General features: G+C 38.3%; 1 protein-coding gene across 5 annotated transcripts in view; it reads right to left on the bottom strand.

Moving 5' to 3' along the window:
- The window catches only part of LOC125240687, a 40,508-nt gene that overhangs the window by 20,691 nt on the left and 5,125 nt on the right, over positions 1-14,692 (bottom strand). For 2 of the 5 annotated variants that reach the window (XM_048148712.1, XM_048148703.1), the window contains exons 2-12: positions 12,607-12,781; positions 9,950-10,103; positions 7,361-7,448; positions 6,074-6,255; positions 5,232-5,620; positions 4,717-4,832; positions 4,124-4,292; positions 3,360-3,652; positions 2,013-2,141; positions 1,220-1,334; positions 574-692 (exon numbers count right to left, since the gene is read on the bottom strand). In XM_048148712.1, coding sequence (XP_048004669.1) covers positions 574-692; positions 1,220-1,334; positions 2,013-2,141; positions 3,360-3,652; positions 4,124-4,292; positions 4,717-4,832; positions 5,232-5,620; positions 6,074-6,255; positions 7,361-7,448; positions 9,950-10,103; positions 12,607-12,712 — 1,860 coding nt within the window. In that variant the 5' untranslated portion in view covers positions 12,713-12,781. Of the gene's footprint in view, positions 1-573; positions 693-1,219; positions 1,335-2,012; positions 2,142-3,359; positions 3,653-4,123; positions 4,293-4,716; positions 4,833-5,231; positions 5,621-6,073; positions 6,256-7,360; positions 7,449-9,214; positions 9,354-9,789; positions 9,805-9,949; positions 10,104-12,606; positions 12,782-14,692 lie in introns of those variants that run through there. The other 3 variants (XM_048148718.1, XM_048148725.1, XM_048148735.1) reach the window with 3 other exon arrangements.

Here is a 14,692-nt window from a genome sequence, read left to right as displayed (position 1 = left end):
GTACATTTCTTCACCTTAACTCGTTGCAAGGAGGTAAACAAATTTACAAATATTTATGAACTCGACTGTACAAATTATTGTAATTAATCTAGTTTCAACGTCTAAAATGATGCAATGGTCCTAACCCTAATTCCTAAATTCGGAACCAATGATTTGGAGCCTTCCTCTAATAGGGTAAGTAGAAGGCGCTCAAGAATTGGCGAGAGGTAGCGCAGGACCGAGAAAAGTGGCGCTGTCATGTATCGGAGGCCAAGTCTCATTTTGGGGCACTGAGCCAACGGAGTAAGTAAGTAAGAAGGCGCCCGGAAAAACTATGCATTGTGTTTTTAGAAATAGATTATTATTGCTTATTATTTTTCTTCTTTGTCAGTCCCTCTTCGCTGAGGATCGTGGTTTTGTAGGTTCTGTGATTTATCTATATGGTGGATATAGGTAATCATAATTTTAGAACTAATCGCGTAAACACTGTATTTGGCCCGACGTTTCGAACATCACGTTATGTTCGTGGTCACGGGTAAAACTATGAGTGTGAGTTTAAATAAATATATGGATTGATATAGATAATATTAATACCTCCTCAGCAGCATTATTCCTCGCTTCGTCGTCCTCGTTCAAGTCTCTCTGTATCTCGAACTGTCCCAGCTCGAGGTCTCGCTTCGCTCGGGCCGCTTCTCTTGCTTCATGCCTCTTTTCTGCAAAACAAAAATATGACGCTTTGGCTAAACATGCTACAAGGGAGGGGGGAGAGAATTTTTTAAAAAGCAAAGATCAAAAGTGCGGGACTATGTAGGAAGTCGCCAGCTTTCCGGTCACCACCAGTCAACCAGACGCTTCGCGAATTCTGTAAAAAAGCTGAGCGCGTTGGGAAATGAATTATGATTTATTTAGAAACCATTTCTTTTTTGCTAATACCTATTTGTCAATTAGTATGACAAGACTAGAATACATAATACCTACATTTCAGACCAAAATGCGTTTTTGCCCGAGTTATGACGAAACAGTTTTAGAGAAAGATGTAACTATCTCAGAATCTAAGCCAAATCTTGACATTTCATAATGCCATTATATAGTCTGTCAGGAATACACTGTTAAATGTTTTCGAGTTATTCAGGCCTATTTTGAATAGTTTTACTGAATCTTAATCAGGGTGCAGAATTAGTTTATATAGAAAGTGATCATCCCATATCCTCTTGATAATTTGACAATAACAAATACTTACGTCGCCTCTGCGGTTTCGTCTTCTCTTCATCGATGGCTTCCACCAGCACCTTCCGGAGTCGGTCCAGCTCCTCCTCGCTGCCTTTCACAGACGCCATTATATTGCCCACGTGGTTCTGGAAAACAATTATAAAAAATCAATTGTTATCACAGGAAAAAATCAGTAACTTGATGATTCTAACAATTTATGAAAGGAGACAGTTCTGGGCCAAAAAGTAACATTTTAAAGTTATGTAATACGTTAGTTATCTTTTGTCCGTCTCTTCTTCAATGAGACATTTAGAAGAAGTTTCATTGAACATCACAATTTGGTGAATCACACAATTTGGCTGTAGTATCATTCAAAAAGATCAAATCATTCAAGAAGCCTCTACTGACAGCAGTAGAGGCTTTTTGAATGATTTTAGTATGGTTCTCTTCTAAAACAATAAAGATTCAAGAGAAGCCGTTTTCTATTAAGAAGGCTGTAAGTGTGTATGTGTTAATGTATACTGATTAAATGGTGCATTCCACGAAATTGTTTTGCCTTCTTAGTCCCCCCCCCCCACATATAGCGTCTCGCGAGCCAACTGTATGGCAAAATTGGCAAAACCTGCAATGACGCCGCGCGACGCTAAGGCAGCTACATCAATTCCATCCGTAAAGCTCGAAAACATACAGTCAATTTGTCAGCCAACTCATGAAATGTCAGAAACAAAATGACAAATGCATTTCAATTTTATTCACATTTTCCTTTTAGGTAACAAACGTACACTGCTCACCTAGGCTACATTGTATCGTGAGCAGTATCATACCTGCTGTGAATAGTCCACGCCCATGGTCTTATGAAGCCGCTTCAGCACCCGCGTGCCTCTCGGACCCAAACTCTGCAGCTGGTGTAGAATGCTCTCGAACACTTCCCGAGAACCAGGCTCTTCAATATCCTAAAAAGGAAAATAATCCTTGAGATAGAAGCTAAACTGGAGTCAATGAAAACTGGAAATACAAATTCTAAATTCGACAGTTTGTAGTCGGAGTTTGTAAAATACACAATCCAAAAACAAGGCTTGGTCAATTGGAGTCCTCTCTAGTGACTGATTCGATAATGTAAAATTTAAATTTGTTGCCAAAACAAGGCAGATGCGGCACCAAAGTCTTAGCTCAATAATAGCTCAAATTATGTATGCATGATATTGAGACTCTCGAGAGAAATAAACTTGAGGCTAATCAGCTACGTAGTTTTGGGGACATAAGCGTAAACCCGATTTTTCTTCTAAGATGGACAGATAAGTGCACCTAACAAATATCTGCTTTTATAGCAGTCGCAGCAATATAAGTGAAAGCGTCTAGCATCCGGATAGATATAATAACCCAGTATAATACTGCTAACAGAGATCCATTAAACAAGAGGATAACGCCTTTACAATACTTATTTGTTCCATAAACAATATATGTATTCTAACCCCATTCAAAGCTGATAACACACTAAATAGACCGTAATCTTAAAGATAAGGTCCAAGGAATCTTCCAGTATATTGAGTACATTTCCCTGCGTTACGTTTGTTCTTTTCTTAAGATGTTTAAATTATTTTGTTGACAGTTGACACTAAATAAGACTATTTTAAACACATCATCATCATATATAAATTATGTTTGCATAATTCTGCATAGTATTTTTTTATCTTTACAAATATTTAACAAATTTTTGTTATAAGTATACTCAGTCATATTTGCCAGTGAAGTAGGTAGTCATTAATCTAAATTTTCTTGTTTGTTCTTTTGTATACAGTGAGAGAACATTTTTAAACATATGTGACTTTACTAAGTCAACTTTCACTGTTGTTCAGTATTTATTTTACAAGATCATAATTATGTTAATTTCCTAGATAACGGATAATGTAAATAACGGTCGTTGAATTCTACAAAGCTAATTAAACATGATATAATACCTATTTACTTAAAGCTGTTGGTACCAACACAATAATGCCACGTTTCATGTATTTTCAACTTTCCACTTCAATGATATCATTATCTTCACTTACGTAAGGTTAATTTTTTGAATTAACATTATTTGCTTTTGTTCTTAATATTTGTATAGGTATTTTTTCTGAAGATTTATTGAAGAGATAAAAATTATTTAATGACACTTCTTATTTACTTACAGTTGTATGTTCCACGGCGATGTTTGCATCATCTTTCAAATATTTTTGCTTTTTCACTTCAATATTATTATCTGTTCTTACATAAGGTTTATTTGTTGTAATCACATTATTTGATTCTGTTAATATGTGTTTGTGTTCTGCATCCTTTTCTGTTGTTACTTTGATAACTTTTTTTGTAGGCGTGGTATTTATTGAAGATTGCGTGGTAGATTTTTCTGTTGTAGTATCAACTTCAGGTGACGTCGTTTCTGTTGCAGTATTTGAGCTCTGGTCGCTGGTATTTGCATTGAGATCTGTAATACGACACAAATATTATTTAGTTTTAGGTATAGGTTTAACTTGTGTTATAGTTACGTTCCTTCCTATAGTCCGTAGGTACTAAAATATTTATAAGTTAAACATTGTATCTCCTCTTGATATTTTGTATGTTCCGACATTTAGCTTAGAGGTAGGTAGTTGATGTTTGTAAGCATATCAAAGAGGATGAATTATATTAAGAGGTTAATATTATAAATGGGAAAGTGTGTGTGTCTGTTTGTTCGTCTTTCACGGCAAAACGGAGCGGGGAATTGACGTGATTTTTTAAGTGAAGATAATTGAAGGGATGGAGAGTGACATAGACTACTTTTTCTCTTTCTAAAGCGAGTGAAACCGCGGGCAAAAGCTAGTATTATATAATTTCTTAGCTCATAATTATATCATGTTGCTGTTTTAGTTGGTATAGCCTATTGTAACAAGTATAAATATTTTTATATGTTGTTTACCTTTGAATGTCAGGAATGGTCTCTCCTCCTTATCCACGTTGGTGTCTCGATGCCGTTGCTTGGCAGTATCCAGCGACAGCAGGTGATCCGGCGGGTGGTAGTGCTTGAACGATTCGGTTTTTGCGGCTTGTCGTTGAGCGTGCAGGCTTTCCAGGATTTCACGGAGCTCCTGAAGATAACAAACATATTTTACAAATGTATATATTTGTCGGTCAAAGAATTTATAGTAAAACAGAGATAATGTTTGATTACTTTGCTTAGCTTCGTTGACATCGCTCTGTACTGTTTTGTACATTTTACTCGTCTTTTGTATGTTGATCTTTATATACATATAATGGGATTAAATAAAGTTCCAAAGTAAATACAACAAAATGAGTCTTAGTCTTAGGAAGCCTCCTTAGCTATGATAATGGGGATGGTGAAATTATAATAGGGCTATGTTATGTACTACGTCCATCGAAATAACTCACTCAACAATTTCCTGAAATTGTAACCAAGTTTACGACTTTCTCTGACTTCACGGTCATCACTTAGAAAAATGTAACCAGTGGTAATTTAGCTCCGTTTATATTTACTTTTATTGCCTTTATTACCTTCGGATCGTGATCTGTGACGTCGGCAGCGGGGACAGACTCGGATGACGTCACGTTGTTGGTGTGTCGGTCGCGGTCCAGAAAACTCACGCCTGCTTTGTGGCGCTTCATAGTTCCTGGCAGGCAATTATGGTCGCGCGATAAATGATAAAACATCTGGCCGTCCCTATCGCACTTACTTATAGTGCGATAGGGACGGCCTGATATTTTATCGTCTATCGCGCGACCATGCTACCCGTGCTGGTCAGTGGAAGAGAAATTTACAGTAAAACAAAGTTCGACATTCCTTATAGGGTTAGTTAAGTTCAAATCAAAAGTTGCTAACAGAATATCACAATCCATTTTCCCTAGTAAGACTTCAAAAATTATTATATTATATTACTCTTGTGATCTTGAAAAATCCTTTCTGTTTTAATATACTAAATTCGTGTCTGTCTTTGGTTTAGAAAGGTCTTCTATGACAAGTTTAGACTGATGCATGGAGTTGGCACCTATTTAATAATCATTATATTTACCAGGATCATTAGTTTCCCCATTATTCAACTCCTGTAATTGGTGTGCCAAATGCTCGTTGGTAAGTTGTCCCAACTTGTTGGCTTTCAGCAGCTCTGCAATCTTCTCAAGTAATTTGGTTTCCGTTTGCTCTGGGTCCTTTTCAGGCAATTTCGAATTAGACATCTGGAGATTTTCTTTAATCTTCTGAGGCAAATTTGTCCCTGTCAGTTGGAGATTTTTAATATCAAGCAGTTTCAGTATCTTCTCAGCTAGAAGTGTGTCTGATAGTTGGCCTAGCTTGTTTGCTTCTAGAAGTTCGTCTACTTCTTCTGAGGAGTCGTCACCGATGTATGCGCAGTCTTTTAAGTGCTTGTAGCCTTTGATCATAATGAGGGATGCTCCAGGGTGGCTGAGAAAGATATTTATCAATAAATTGTCTCTTTTGAAGTAACTAATGAAGAATTTCTATCCTGGAAACCGCTTTAGCGACATACCTAACTGTATCATAAAAATATCTCTGAAGAAGTTGATGGGTCAACCACGAATTTGTTTTTTGCAATACCTGCTCTTAAATGCGTAGAAAATATATGACACACCACACTGTTATATGGCTTAGGATTTATAAAATAAATATGATAGTGTCAAATATGTTTGCGTAAAAGATAGGAGTTTATTGCAGATGCAAGTTGTAATCTAATATTAAGTGTAGGGATACCGCTGAATACAAACTGCAAGCAGTTCCCTCATTAAATCTTGCCTCATCATCAGCTCCTGAAGATTTCTGGAGAACCAGACATCACGGCATTGAAGTTGTTGAGAAAGACCCCAAAACTTAGAATACAAATACTTAAATATAACTTACTCGACACAAGCAGACACGGTGACAGTTGATCCTTTGAGGAGATAGAATCCCCAGTATTCTTTCATATCGTCTTCTAACTCCAAGTCTCTCGTCATGGAGACGGGGACCAGCTCTTGGGACATTTCCGGAGGACCGGGCATCACGAAGGCGTTGAAGGTGGTGTTGGATTTTACCACTTGTCGCTGGAAATAATACTTAGGTAAGTATTCTTACATAATATTCTTATTGAAAGTGTACAGTATTCAATACTCAAAGTATAAAAAAATAAAAGCGGGACTACCTACTAGCTTGGTTGAAACTACACTAGGCCTCTGGGTCTGGCGAGTTTTACTCGAATCAGTATTTTATATTCATTGTTAGCCTAATAATTATGGTTAGCAGAGAGTTTTGTCTGTTAAAAATATTTAGGTACCTGCTTAAAGTCCGTCAGTCAGTACTTCAAATCATGGAATGTCCTATATATTATATAATATAATATAATTATACTTTACTGCTCTTCTCACGCAGTGACTAAGGCTCTTACTACGTACGTTGTGGTACGGAACCCTAAAAACTCTCAATGTAAATATTGTAAACACAGTTTTTAATAATATCACGGTGATGCACCATTTAAATAATCTTGACAAGTGTAATAATATTAGGTAAGCCGGTACACATTTTTATCGCAGACAATAAATAGAACAGTATGTAATGCCAGACTTACCGGCGATAACGACAGATAGTGAACTCTTGTATAATGTATAATATACATATGTGTATATCTACATACTGCTAGTTAGCTACTTGTTAGGGTAAACGGCTCGGTTATTGCTCCTTAGAGACTTTTACATGTCTAATGCACCCCATTACGCACCACCCAGGCGCGGGGACGGGCCTGGGATGGTTATGTGGGACTCCCTAGGCTGATGAGACCTGCAGGGTAATCATGGTCACGCGATAAATGATAGAACATCGGGCCGTCCCTATCGCACTTACTAATAGTGCGATAGGGACGGCCTGATGTTTTATCATTTATCGCGCGACCATAATTGCCGGCCTGGTTTACCCACTAAAACCCCTCTGTCGCCGTCGCCTTGCTATACGGCGAGGTCCCAGGCACTCCGAAGTACTCGTCCGCAACCTCGCCAGCAAACGCACAAAGGTCCTAACTCCTAATGCAATGAGCGCCAAGATTCTTTGGCTGTGGAAAAGTCCATATGTCTGTCTGATTATTTTTTAATAGATACTCGTATATGTCAAAATGTAACTAAAATGAAAAGTTAGCAGTATGTCAATAAAAACAGTTACCTGGCACCAAGTGGGAGAGATCTTGCTGTCGATCAGCCTCATATCAGTCATGCTCATGGGGTACATCTGAGCTTGGAACACTCGGTATCTGAAACATGAGGGCTTTGTTCAAAACTAACAATCTATATTTAAGTATTTATCTCTTTCTATTGTTTGTGCCAACTGCAAATTAGAGTGTCCTAGATCTAGATTCCAGATAATGAAATCTCAACAAAAAAATCTCAAATGCTTTTTTCGGATTTGTCTCGTAGCATTGTCGTTGGAATGATGTCTAGAGATCTGGTTGCTGCAGTATCTGTGTCTATCTGAACGGTGGCGGTGTATGTGCATTTTACTTAATACATCGATCCATGCAGCATGGAATTTGTTTCTGATGGGTGCAAAGACGCGAGAGAGGAAAACCTCTCCTTCGTCCTCCTCCTCCTCCTTATTGTTTATTGGAAAAGAAAAGAGTCACATAATGTATTGGGTCCCATACATTTCAGCTTTCTTCTCTTTTTGAATAGAACTTCTATTCCTGCCAGTATTGCATGGGCTTTGATCTTTTGAGTTTAAAAACTTTATAGTGTGCTTAGGGTCACTTGCACCACCGGAAATGGAGGGTTAACTCGAGGTTAACCCATCATTTTATATGGAATTTGACAGTTGATAGCTCACTAACCTTGAGTTAAGCGGGTGGTGCAAGTGATCCAGAAACTTTAGAGTTAGAGCAGCTGTGCCACACAGTGATCAATTATGTAGGTATTAAAAAAATCGGTTCCTATAATCAATAGACATTTATTTTATAAAACCAATCATATAACAAGATTATGATAAGAAGTATAAGGATACTTACATCGTCTTATCTACATAAATAATGTTATCGTAGCCGTGTCGTCGCCGGTACGGCTGCGGAGTGCGATGGCAACAATGGGCCTAATTAATTTCAAAGGGTGTTTATGTATGTAATCACTTTCGATAAATTGTAGGAGGTAGGGCATAGCGAATGATATTCCGCTTTGTGTGGTAGGGCACAGCACAGCGGATATCGTCTCGCTCGAATCTAGAGTAGAGCCCAACTGGGGAAGTACCTCCGCCTTACAGAAGACCGTAGCCAAATAGCACTAGACTTACTCATAGTGTTGTGTTCCTGCCGGTGAGTATGGCTGCCAGAGCTCAACGAGGGTGCGGTGTGCTGATGGCGGGAGGACTTACGGAACTAACTTGTTCCGTCTATTGTCCTTAAAGTCGTCGGCAACCCGAACCCTCCTTAGAACTTGTACACTCCTTTTTGCTGTGCACTTGACAGAGCAAAAGGGAATGTACAAGTTTCTAATGGGGTGGAAACGCGCATGTGACACTGTTGGAGTTGCCGGCGTCCATAGGTTACGGCGACCGCTTTACATCAGGCGGGCCGTATGCTTGTTTGCCACCGACGTAGTATAAAAAAAATAGACTGATAATATAAAAGTTTTATTTTAACCGACCTTGACTACTAAGTTTTGATTTTCAAGATTTGGGTTGGTCCTATTGTGAAAGTTGCTTGGTAAATATGAGTGGGGTTGGTCAGTGCACTGTGACATGCTTACAACCTAAACCAGGAAGGCCAACTACAAATGCACCTTCTGCTACCGAGGATGCTACAGTACCTAGTTACCTAGGTACTGTAGAGTTTCTGAAGGTAAAGTAGGTAGGTAAACTAGGGCGAGTGTAACGAATTCCACTCATGAAAATTGGTTCAAAGGTCTGGCAAGATGAGAAATGTTATCAATCTGCAGATGTAAATCTGAAGACACATCTACTGGCTAGATGACTGCAGTACCGAGGGGTTTATGTAAGTGAAGTAAAATGGGACAATATGAAAAAAAAACTTACCTCATGTAAAGTGGTATAAAGATGAATAAGCTAGGCAGTAAGATTAAGAAGGCCAAAAATTTGCAGATTCGAAGATACCTTCTGAAAAATCCTCTGTTGTTGAGGTTGCTGCAATACCGAGCATCTAATGAACGTAAACTAAAAAGGGGGCACTGTAACTCACCTCATGTAAAGCGGTATAAAATATACAGGATCAGGAAGGCCAATGCAGATGCGAAGAGGGCCTCTGAAAAATCCTCTACTGGAGAGACTGCACTATCTGTCAAACAAGCTGGGCAGTAAGATTAAGAAGGCCAAAAGTTTGCAGATACGGAGAGGACCTCTGAATAAACCTTTGCTGGAGAGATTGTAGTATACAATGTGTGAGGGATTATATAGATAAAATAGAAGAGGTTACTGTAACAAACTTACCTAATATAATAAAGGGGTATAAAAATGAACAAGCTAGGCAGTAAAGAAGGCCAAAAGTTTACAGATGCGAAGAGGTCCTCTAAAGAATCCTCTGCTGGAGGTTGCTGCAATACCGAGGGGTTAAGCATTAATGAAGGTAAAGTAAAAGGGGGACTGTAACTCACCTCATGTAAAGTGGTATATAGATGAAGCTAGGCAGTAAGATTAAGAAGGCCAAAAGTTTTCAGATGCTAAGAGGTCCTTTGAAGAATCCTCTGCTGGCGAGGTTGCTGCAATAACGAGGGGTTAATGAACGTAAAGTAAAAGGGGGCCAATGTAACTCACCTCATGTAAAGTGGTATAAAGATGAACAGGCTTGGTAACAAGATGAGAAATGCTAGCAGTTTGCAGATGCGAAGAGGTCCTCTGAAGAATCCTCTGCTAGCGAGGTTGCTGCAGTACCGAATGGGTTTTAGTGGGCGAGGGGGAGCCGAACCTACTGAAAATGGTAGAACCTTATTAGCCAACAATTTCGTTGAAAGTTATTTTATAGTTTTTTTACTCGCAAAAGTTTTGCATTTCGGAATAATCAGTATTTACATAGTACAAACTTACTAAGGATTTTATAATTCGATGTTATTGTGTTTCGCTTATCCTGATAATATATCCTGATTATGTCTAAGGTACAGCGGGACAAATCTCGACTGGGGGTAATTGTAACTGCTCCATTTTTTTCATTATTACACTATGATATTGAGTTCTACATGTATCCACTGAACACGCCTACCAAATATAACCGGTGGTCACTCTATTTAATAATGCAAACATTGTAAAGCATGGAAAAAATGGACCAGTTACATTTGTCCCCCAGTCGAGATTTGCCCCGCTGTAACTTAAGAAAATAACTTTTGTCATGAGTTTTAAACTTTCTGAAATTTTCTAATAAACTTTTAAGAAACCTTTGCTAACATTTATGTTAAACGACATTTAATATTACGAAACAGCTCTTCTACTTTAACTGAGACAAAATAAATAGAATCAGCATTCAAACACCATTAACTCTAATGCATACAAAATGGACACACATTAACACACGTAAAACCAGTCGTAGTACTAAATACACGTGTCTAACATGGAGTCAAGTATTTCAAGTACCCATCAATATTAATATGTATGAAGCCTTCGTCACCCAGTCAGTTACATTAATAGGACAACGACACAGCGATGTTGCACGGCCCTCGAGACCATCATCCTCCTTGCGTTATCCCGGCATTCGCCACGGCTCGTGAGAGCCTGGGGTCCGCTTTGACAACTAATCCCAACATTTGGCGTAGACACTGGTTTTTACGAAAGCGACTGCCATCTGACAGTCCAACCCGGAGGGTAATTAGGCCTTATTGGGACTAGTCCGGTTTCCTCACGCTGTTTTCCTTCACCAAAAAGCGACTGGCAAATAAATATCAAAATCAAATGACATTTCACACATAAGTTCCGAAAAACTCATTGGTACGAGCCGAGTTAGAACCCACGACCTCCGGATTAAAAGTCGCACGCTCTTACCGCTAGGCCACCAGCGCTTTTTTTGCACGGCCCTTGAGATGAATTACTAATTTTATTTATTTAGGATTACTAACATAATATATACTTACTATATCTTACATGCCGTTAAATCGAGAATTGATATATTCTGACACAGCCGAAGAAAAAGCTTGTTTTAAGCACCTAATCAATGAAATGAAAGCTCAACCGGTAATCAAAATAGATGTACACGTTCAACTAGATCAGGTATCTCCAAATATTTTTGCCTTAGGACTAACAGGTATTGCTGTATTGGTAGGTGCTACGGACAGTCCCCTGTGCCGAGGGTGCATGGAGACAGAGGAAACAGCTGCTCACGTGGTGCTGGAGTGCAGCGGGGTGGCTCCATACAGGGCAAAATATCTCGGATCTCCGAGAGACCTCCCCGAGGTCCTACTCAACATCAAGGGTCTGGTAGGATTTCTCGAGGAGTTGGGATGGCAGGACTAGCCAACCCCTCCCTCTTATCACGCAAAATAGGCGCTAGACGTCGAGTTGCGGAAAATCGCCCGTTCTACAATACAATACAACAGGTATTGCTCCTTAGTAAATGTCACGCTGGTCATTTTTTTTATACTTCGAGCGACGGGAAGAGAGTGTGAAGGTGCGATTGATAGGACCAATTTCCTTACGTTATCCGAACCTGCCTACGGGCCGGACCATAGACCTCTCGGGCCATATTGAAGCACTTGGTAGACCGAATTTGATTAGATAAATGTCATACAGTTTCACTCGCCGAAGAGCTCTCTCTGTTTTTGTCAAGCTGCTTAGTAGAGAAAAATGCCCTTCTCATATTCTTGGCGCTTTATCATCCATTTCCCCGTGGTGTATCTTAAGACGCTACAGGAGCGAAAATGCTAAAATGGAAAGGGAGGCTTCCCTTTCAATTTGAAAATTTTAGTTAGATATACTAGTGTTATTAACAAGATTTATCAAAAAAAAAATTGTCCATTCAGAACAACTCGGTTAAAAAATATTGCAAAAAAATCTTTAAAATCGAGGTTCCGCTCTCGACTGTTTCCTCCTTCAAAACTCAATCAATTGTAACAAAATTTTAGAATCTGAATAACAATGAAATAATCTGTGTCGGACCGTTTAGTTTTTTTTTGGCTAATTGTTACCAATTTTGAATACCACACCTTTTTTTGCGCCATAATCAATAAGGCCGTTTTTGTAAATTTTTGATGGGCTCTAGCGTCTTTCAAAATAAGAATATCAAAAAAATCAAAACGGTCCGACACAGATAAAAATAATAATAATCTGTGTTGAAAAAATCATTGCTTTATCTTCAAAAACCAGGGAGGAAATAGTCGAGAGCGTTTGTTTGGAGAATTGACCCCTCCTGTATCGTCTTAATGAAGATATAAGATACACCACGGGTTATTTGTAAATGTTGTGAGTAATATTACTGATTCGAAACTTACCTTCTAGAGGCTCCAACTCTGGCAAATCCATGATAACATCACTGTCACTCACTACCACAGAACTAGCACTGTCTTTCTCACTCGGCACCAAATTTTCACGGTGCATTTTGTCTTTACTAATTACACTAGTAATGAGTAATTTATGTCCAAATTACATTGTTTTGATATGGTTTTTCTATGGATAAAATAAGTAAATAATGAATACTTTGGAGGCCGATTTTGATTTATTAATTTGATAAAGTTTGACTTTGTGACATTGAGGTATATGTACTACGTACTAGAGGCGACGTTGCCAAGCGAAAACACTGCACATGCTGACAAATGCGCGGGGTGGGGGGAGCGGCCATTTACGCATAGAGTAGGTCTACCATCAGATGTGACACATTATTATATTCTGCCTAATGGGAATTTTACATTTAGTTAAAACACGGCTATTCTAGTCAAAATGATTTATTTATTTACAACTTAAACAATACAAAATAATATAATTGTGCTGTACTTATTTTCTTCTTTAAAATACAATGAATGAACAATATGTGTGTTGTCAGTTGGTAACCAAGTTTCCTCAGCACAATTTTTGGATAAAGCCATTGTTCCCTTTTTTCATGACCAGGCCAAAGAAACCTGCAAAAAGTGAGCGTGCTACAAATACAATTTCACTCAAAAAATATTAACAATTTATAAACAAATAAACTTTTTTAATATTAAAGTAACATAATTCATGAAGTAGTAAGTAGTTACCTAATAATTTTCCAAATAGAAATATATATATTTCGCAAATATATTAGAGGTGAAACACATTAGTAGGAACAATGTAAATGGCACATCTGCGCGGTTAACTTTTTCTAGTCTATGATTGCGTCACCAAAATGGCGGCAGTCCGCTCCCGCTCGCGTGTTTGTAGAATATTCAATCTTAAAATATTATAGACGAGTTTTTTGTTTAATTTACCGATGAAATGTCACACCTTGACTTTTATTTGATTTTTTCGAGTGATTAGAACAATTTTTAAGCACACAAGAACGCATTATTCACGTGGATTGTAAATGAATCACGGCACGTCACTGCACTGCAAGGGCCTGGAGACGACTGACAACGTTGCGGTCCATGGACCGCAGTGGGGTGTGTTAAAAATTCTCTTAGCAACGTCGCCTCTAGTACGTAGTACATATACCTCAATGCTTTGTGATGATAAAAAATAGTTTTTTTTACGATGATTAGTAAGTGATAAATGATAGTGATAATGGAAGTTGCGCACTGCGAAGTTCGTCAATATCGTATCACATTAAAAATCAACTTCAACAAATCTAGAATCAGAATCGGTTCTTAAAAAGGCCGATTCTACGTTTTTTTTTATGGGATAGGAGGGAAACTAGCAGACAGGTCGCCTGATGGTAAGCGGCCGGCCTTTAAGATGGGTGTACGCTCTTTTCTTGAAGATTTGAAGGTCGTATCGGTCCGGAAATACCGCAGGCGACAATTCCGTCTCGTCGTTTTCGTCTCGTTCCGTTTTTCGTTCTCATTTTCGATCGCTTGTCTAGGCTAATAAATACTTATGTTTATGTTTGCCTTTCTACCAATCTACTTTTTTAATAAAGTGCAAAATGTGATACATCTCTTTATAGTCACTATAGTCAGCTACATAAAATCACTAGAAATAGGAGGTAATGTTAGGTTCTTCGGTATAAATACGAGTATATTGTTCTTGGTTCCTCATATTCTCAAGTGCTAGATTTATTATGAAGCAATTGAAGCATACATAGCGAGGATTTAAGGCAGACAGATAATGAGCCACATTAGTTAATGACCTATTTATTTATCGAATCATTAGACGATTGTTTCCGTACTATCCGATTTGTTTAAGGTCAACCGGTAGAGGATGTTTGGTTGTAAACTATTTTTTTAATAAGTTTTGTTAGAAAATAATAGCCGGTTTTTAGGCAATGTTTTCAGTAAAGTGTCTTGGCAGTTCGTTTTTAGTCTGTAGTTAGATTGTGTTTTTTTTTTAACTTGACAAATGAAGTTCCAATAATTTGTAGTGTACAGATAAAGTACATAGTAGGTAAGTTTTTTCTACGTGACAGGA

Source organism: Leguminivora glycinivorella, chromosome 2 (assembly GCF_023078275.1).
Source record: "Leguminivora glycinivorella isolate SPB_JAAS2020 chromosome 2, LegGlyc_1.1, whole genome shotgun sequence".
In the NCBI taxonomy this organism is placed as follows: domain Eukaryota; kingdom Metazoa; phylum Arthropoda; class Insecta; order Lepidoptera; family Tortricidae; genus Leguminivora; species Leguminivora glycinivorella.
Note: the sequence above shows the minus strand (reverse complement) of the source record. Positions and strands in the feature narration are given on the sequence as shown.